The 7,510-nt window shown below is 51.3% G+C and overlaps 1 protein-coding gene across 1 annotated transcript in view; it reads right to left on the bottom strand.

The window, feature by feature from the left end:
• Window positions 1-2,302: 2,302 nt before the first annotated feature.
• LOC134154502 (adenylate cyclase type 10-like) overlaps window positions 2,303-7,510 on the bottom strand; it is a 47,620-nt gene continuing 42,412 nt past the window's right edge. The window contains exons 44-45 of the mRNA XM_062601175.1: window positions 3,186-3,267; window positions 2,303-2,326 (exon numbers count right to left, since the gene is read on the bottom strand). Coding sequence (XP_062457159.1) covers window positions 2,303-2,326; window positions 3,186-3,267 — 106 coding nt within the window. The remainder of the gene's footprint in view (window positions 2,327-3,185; window positions 3,268-7,510) is intronic.

Here is a 7,510-nt window from a genome sequence, read left to right as displayed (position 1 = left end):
ACATTTTCAACTTTTTGGCATTCTTCTACTGTTTTCTGCTATTTGTGCATTCTCTGTGGGGTTTTTTAGTAGCTTTTATTTTGTGGGAGACATTGTGCTGAAGTTTTTTTATTTTTTTAATGGGATTTTTGGCATTTATTTTGCAGGTGATTTTGTAGTATTTTTGCATTTTCCACTGCTTTGGGGGTTTCATCCCAATTTCCATCATTTTCCCTGTTTTCTGCCTCTTTATGTATTTTTCCATTGCTTTTGCCTCGTCTTCCAATATTTTCCACCTTTTCCACTGTTCCTCACCGCTTCCTGCTGTTTTCCACAAGTTGCTGAACTCACAGAGGTAACAGCTGAAGTACGTAAAGATGGAAATCCTACCTAAACTTGGGACTGGGAATCTTGCACAATTCATGGAGAGAATACGGTCTTCTCTGGTTGGAGTCGTTCGTTCAGGATTGAGAGCCGTTGCAAACGCCCGTTTCCCCTTTTCTGCTCTCATCTGGTGCAAGTCCTGTTTGTGGAGACCTGGGCGATGGACTCCTACTTGCCTCCGTTTCCTGCAGCTGCCTTGGGCTGTTTTCTGCTGCAGCTGGTGAGGTGTGGTGGTACCACCAGTGGTCTCCTTGGGTGAACATCTCCCCGGTCCTTTGCATTTGGAGAGGACGGTCATTGCTGGCAGCTGGTGGCACGGAGAGCCCTGGGGTAGGGCAGGAGCTCTGTGGTCCCTGGCTCATCCTTTGGGATCAGCTCCACGGAGCAGCATCTCCTTCAGCCCAAGGATCTCAATGTCCCATGAAATGTCTTGGAAATGCGTTTCTTTTCTTTCCTTTCTTCTCCCTTTTTTTTTTTTTTTTTGGGGGGGGGAGGGAACCGGCTCACGTTGCCTCCAAGCTTCTTCTAGCAGCAGCCATGCCCACCAAGGGCTGCCAAGATGAAACCGCACTCAATATGCTCTCGGTCGCTGAGATGAGGTCTCCGCTAATCTGCTCATCTTCATCCCACTGCTTACATGCAAAAAAATCCCCTCGTTTAACTGCAATTTTAAATCCGATATGAAAACACTATAATGCAGCAAAGATTTGAGGAAGTTTCCATGACTCACGGTCCTTAGGATTTTGGAAAAGCACTGGTCTTACCTGAGTAGAAATGATTTATTCCCTTTTTTTTTGTTCCCACCTGCTTCGAGCTTTCCACCAAAGACCAAACACGCGTCGCAGAACGAGCTTTCCCCCATGCTTAAAAAGCAGCCTCTCACCTAGGGATTAATGTTGCATTTTAGCATTTCGCTAAATCCCCTCTAGATTAAATTAAACCGTGCTCTCCAAAGGGGAAGCAGCCACCGAGCCCTGCTGGCAGTGACCGAGAGGACGTTTCCCAGATGCGTTAGAAGGATAAAAATGATCCGTTCTCTTTTTGATCGTTGGAAGGCGCCAGTGAGGAGCAGCAAAAGTCAAGATTTCTATGGTTTTTTTTTTAAGTTTTGTTGCTAGCGATAAGGTGCCTCTTAGCTGGGAGCACAAGAAGAACCCAGAGCAGCTTCTTGTTCCACAGTTTAAGCAATAGAAACTTGTTGCCGATTCAATATTTTATTTGACATGATCAACCAGATCCAGCCACGAGTCTCAGTTCTACCACTGCCCCTTGAGGGACCCAGGCGTCCGGGTGCCCCTTCTCACTCCCCGCTCTCCCCCACACAGAGGGGACCCAGGCGTCCGGGGCTCCCACGCTGAACTCCCCTCAACCCCACTCCCCTGGATGAGTGAGGGGCCCAGGCGTCTGAGGTGCCCAGGAGTCCAGGCAACGCAAGAAGTCCAGGACAACCCAGTTCTCCAAGGGACTCAGGCGTCCGGGAGGGTCCCAGGCATCCGGGCATGCCGCCCCGCCCCTCCCCTGCACTCGTACAGAGGACCCAGGTGTCTGTGGCCAGCAGCGCCACACCCTTCCCCCCCTCCCCACACCTCCTCGGACGCTGGGCCCCCCGCTAGGCTTCCAATAATTACTTTACTTTAACATCTTTAATTACAGACAGTAAAATGGGGGCCAGGCCAGGGGGGCAGCTCCTGAGCCAGTGCCCCCTAGATGGTCCCTCCTGCCCCTCACTCCAATTGGTGGGGCGCCCCCACTGCCCCAGTGCCCCCCAGCAGTTGGGGAGGGAATAAATATAATCCAGCATATTAAAAGCCACCGGGGGAGGGGAGACACCCGAGGGGGGGGGCTGTCACCCTCCGGGAGTGTTGTGACCTCGAGGGGGTGTTGTCATCTCGGGGGGGGTGTCACATCATGCCCAGCTGCAGCAGGGTTTTGGCGTACATCATGGGTTGATGTTGGGGTGAAGCTGTGGGGGAGAGCGGCATTTGCACAGAGCGGGGGTAAATACTGCCCCCCTCCCACGGCAAACAACCATCCCTGGGGCAAATAAACACCCAGATCTCGCTGTCCTAGGGGAAGGGGGAGAAATAGGCTGCTGCCCCCCACCCCGAGTGCTGCAGGTTTGGGGGGGCCTTCTGGAGGGTTGGGGGGCTACAAAGGGGGTTTTATGGGCCCTCATGGGGGTGGTTGGGACCCTGGGGTAGGGGGGAGTTGGGTGATCCTGGGGGGGCTCCAGGGGTTTGGAGGGGGGCTCCTGGGAGGGTTTGGGGTCCCAGGGGGCTTGGTGTGGCCCGGGGAGATCTGGAAGGTCTCGGGCAGGTGGGGTCCCAAAGGGGGATCAGGTGGGCCAGGGGGTTGACAGCACCTGCGGGGGATTGGAGTTCCTGGGTGCAGGGGGTGGTGAGGTTGGGGGATCCAAGGGGGGTTTGGGGAATCCCAGTGGGGGTTTGGGGGACTCCTGGGTTCCAGGGGGGTTTGGGATCTCCTGGACTGGGGGGGGGGGAAATCCCAGGGGAAGCTGAGGGGCCCTGGGGGATGGGGAATCCCAGGGGTAGTTGAGGGGCACTGGGGGGGATCAGTGGGGGAGACTTAGGGAGTTCCCAGGTGGTTTTAGGGGCCATGGGTGCATTTGGGGGCTCAGGGGAGCATTGGGGGATCCCAGGGTGGTTTTATGGGTCCCTTGGGGGTCTGGGGGTCCCGGGGGAGGTTTTGTGGGGCCTCTTTGGGAGGCAGGGTAATTTGCAGGAGCCCCAGGGTGTTTTAGGGGTGTCCCTGGGGCAGTTTGGGGTCGCCAGGGGGCAATTTGAGGTAGGTCCCAGTCTCACCACTGCCGTGAACTGGGGGAACTGGGGCCGCAGGTTGCTGCCACGCTGGTGGATGTAGCAGCCCTTTTTGCCCATTTGGTTGCTGCGGGGACACGTCAGGGAAAGTGGGGATTCGCCGGGGGATACTGGGTGATGTGGGGACACGAGGGAGGTATGGGGACACCCGGGGCCAGCGCTCAGGGACACCTGGGGACATGGAGGACTTGTGCACGGAGACAGCTGGCGTGTCTTCTGCAGGTGGCCCTGCAGCCACATGGGGACACCGAGGCTCGGGGACACCCACGGACAGGGCGGAGGGGACTCCCAGGCACTCATGATGTGGCCCGCACCTGGCACAGGGACACTTAGGGACAGGGCTGAAGGGACCCTGAGGCACAGGGACACCAGAGACCAACACTTGCAGGCACTGGGGACCATGGCAAGGAGACATTGGCACATGGAGGACATTGAGGACAAGGGGTGACACTGACACCAAAGCTCGGGGACACTGCAGACAACAGGGGATGAGCATGGGGCAACAGAGACACCCCAGGGAGGACACTGAGCCTTGGGGATGAGCACAGTATGACACCAACACCCAGGGGTCTTTCCATTGAGTCACTACTGCCTATCCAGCCTTTCTCTCTCCATTCTGTACAAAGCTGCTACCATCTGTACATAGCTCCACATCCAGGTTCTGCAAAGGTTCATCCTTTAAATCAGGCCGGCTAGAATATACTTGCTCTATAGTGGCCAAACAGTCATGTTGTACCTCTTTTTGCTCTTCACCAGGTAGCAGAGTAAAGGATTTAAGGTCAATACCACCTTTAAGGTAATATCTCGTTCCAATAACACAGTATGATATTTTACCAGTCTGCTCGGGGAAATCCAATGATGCCCCTTTTGATTTAAAATTGCTGATATAGCATGTGCTACAAAAACAGTTAAGGGCTGTCCCAGAGTCAATTTGCGGGCCTCTTATATTAATAAGATGGTGGCTGCTACAGCCTGGAGGCAGGCCGGCCATCCTTTACTTATTTCGCCTAATTGTTTAGAAAAATATGCCACCGGTCTTTTCCAGCTCTCAGGCATTTGGGTCATTACTCCTGAGGCCACCTGCTGCTGCTCATGCACATACAATTGAAAGGGTTTAGCCATATCTGGGAGTCCCAGTGCTGGAGCTTCCATCAATTTCTTTTTTATTTCATCGAAACTAGCACGGCATTCTGGGGTCCACTCTAACCATTCTCCTGGACCCTTTAGGGCTGCATATAAAGGTTTAGTTATCAGCCCAAAATTAGGGATCCATATACGGCAAAATCCTGCCATTCCCAAGAATCCCCTCAGCTGTCTTTTTGTGCGGGGTACTGCAATTTGGCATATAGCCTCTTTTCTTTCCGCTCCTAGTGTACATTGTCCTTTTGATATTTTAGACCCAAAGGGGGTCTAGGGAGGCCTCCTCCTGGCCTCCCTCCCCTTCCACCTCTTCCTCCTCTGTTACCTCTTCTGCTTCCCCTGCCCCTGCCTTGGAATTCATTCCTCTGGACAGCTGCCAGGAGAGAAGCCTGTAGTTTCATTCCATTTTGTGTTTCTCTTGTTCTCTTTTCATCTCGATTATTCTATACCTTATGTGCTATTTCTATCAGCTGTGAAATAGACATTCCCCCAGCTCCATCCACCTTCTGTAGCTTCTTTCTAATATCCTGAGCTGACTGGCCAATGAAGAGCATATCAAACAGCCTTTGATTCGCTTCCTCATTTGGATCCAGGTCTGTCCATGTTCTGGCTGTTTCGCATAATCTTTCATAAAAGGCCGAGGGATTTTCTTCAGGCCCTTGCGTTACTTCATACAATTTTGACACATTCTTTGGTCTCGGAACCCCGTACCGAACCCCATATAAAATTAGCTGTTGATACTGCCTCAAGAGCTCCCTACCCCCGCTCCTATTTGGATCCCACTCGGGATCCTTTCTGGTGGGTAAATAGACCTCACGATCCCCCTTTCTGTCCCTTCTCTCACCCTCTTCTTTTGCCTTAGCAATTACCAGCCTCTTTTCCTCTCCTGTCAGGAAAGTATTCAACAGCGCCTGCACATCTCCCCAGTTAGGATTATGAGTTATCACAATAGTCTCCAAAAGTTGATGCAGCTTCTCAGGATTTTCCCTATATGATCCAATAGACTGCTTCCAGTTTAGTAAATCCGAGGTTGTAAAAGGAACATGTACAAATACTGGCAGCCCTCCTGGTCCCACTGCTTGTCTCAAAGGAGCCTGTATAACAGGTTGTTTCCATCTCCTAGTTTGGCCAGAAACAGGGCTGGATTCTTCACTTTCTAGCGGGGGGGCGATGCTTCAGCTGAGGTGGAATCGTTTCCACAAGAGGTGGCCACTGTCAGTACTTGTACATCCTCCTGCTCCTCTCCATTCAGAATTTGTCTGTTAGAACAATACCCGCTCTCTTCCTTCTTTCCTACTGCAACCATTACAGATTCCTCTCCACTTACAAGTTCACATTCCCTTTGAATTTCTGGGTCCTTATATAGTGACATAAAAGCCTCCACATAGGGTATTTCATCCCACTTCCCCTTCCGGCAACAAAACAGCAGTAACTGTAATATAGTGTTATGGTTCAAGGTCCCATTTTTTGGCCATTGCTCATCACATTCCAGCTTATACATTGGTCACCATTGATTACAACATCTTTTCATTCTTTTTTTTGTCATCCGATCGCCTCCAAAAATATCCCAGTGTTACAAAATACACCCCAATGGCTACAGGGAGGAATCCTGGATTGGCTTGATCCCATGTCAATTACCTAGAAATACCAACCTTATTTTTTCCCGTACCTTTATGCACACTCAGCTCTGACCCCTCTGGTCAATTTAAGGCAACCCTTGCCAAGCATCTACGGGTGACATAATCCAACATAATCTTCCACGGAAGTAAGTAAATTTTATACTCACCAATCCAAAGACTGACACACACACCCCTTTCACCCTGGCACAAATCTCTCTGGTTGGTGTTGCACCTTTGAGTCTCTTGTCGTCCCGACTTTGGAGGGAGGTGGGAGGACTCTCCGATCAACAGGTCGGTGCGCGCGGGAGCTCGATCTGATCCAGTCCGCTGTCGGGAACGGCAAGATGATCTGGGCAAGGCCTTCTGGCAAGTCCCACCTGGGTCACCAAACTATTGTCCCAAAATCTGGGTTCTGTTACCCGGTGTGCAAGCAACCAATAGACACACAGGGTCAAGATATTTGTTTATTTCATTTCTGCACAGAGATGGGTGCTAGGTGGTAAATCCACAAAGCTAGCACACCTTCTCCCCCTCTCAGTCTTGATTTATACACACTTTTCAGCTAGTATTTTATACAAATCTTTATATTGGTTACAGTTTCATTACATCAGGTAACTGCTCTGTGCTTGTGCTTTCACATTCTTGTTAATTAGCATAGGAAGCGAAGAAGAGGCGGTAACATCATTATCATGTCATTTCCATCTCATTCTTCATTTAGGGGTGTGAAGTCTAATATGTTAATAAGCCTTAATGAACCTAAGGTCACTTCTGGGTTATTCTGCTGTTTTTGTCTTACCTGCCCTTCACATTCTTCAAAGCGCTGTGGTTTCATCAAGGTTATTTAGCCGGAGCTGGTTATCCTTTGCAGTACTGTTTTTCTCTCCCCCTTGTCCTTGAGCCTTGTTAACTATTTGCAAGGTTTTTCTCACAGTATTTCTCTAACACCACCTGCTGCTCCTGCAAATTCACTCCAAGGTCAACAGCACAGACACAAAGGACTTTGGCCCCTTCTCTGCTGGAGCCCCCCTGCCCCCTCTCACAACTGCTTGATTTTGCCTGTCTTCACAGCATTTCCTGATTCTCTCTGCAGTGGACACGGAGGATTTCTTCTGCTACTCAAGACCTGTGGCAACAGTCTGGGAGCTGATGAGTCAGCAGGTGTCACCGCTTGCACGCAAGAGTGGACCTCCTGGATAGCACAGCCCCGATCCCAGCAGCATGCGCTGGTGCCTCCCACCAGTGGGCAACCTCTGGGGCGCCTACGGCTTGAGGCACCACACTGCAGGGCTGTGACGGAATGGAGTGATGAGAGATGAGATGGCACTGCAGAAACTCTCACTGCTGGTGGAACAGTGGGGAACTGAGTGATCGAAAGGAAGCCAAGGCAGTTGTAGGCAAGACTGAATCCTGACTGGATCAACAGATGATTGGGCTTGCAATTGGTTTAAGCTGTGACTTCTGGGGAGAACAACAGTGCGAACTATGAAAGATTAATGCCACCCTCCAAGGTGTGGACCCTGCTCTGGGCAGTGGGACTTCCCCCAAGATTCC

Source organism: Rhea pennata, unplaced genomic scaffold (assembly GCF_028389875.1).
Source record: "Rhea pennata isolate bPtePen1 unplaced genomic scaffold, bPtePen1.pri scaffold_32, whole genome shotgun sequence".
In the NCBI taxonomy this organism is placed as follows: domain Eukaryota; kingdom Metazoa; phylum Chordata; class Aves; order Rheiformes; family Rheidae; genus Rhea; species Rhea pennata.
The sequence above is the reverse complement of the archived record's forward strand: the minus strand, read 5'-3'. Positions and strand labels throughout refer to the sequence as shown.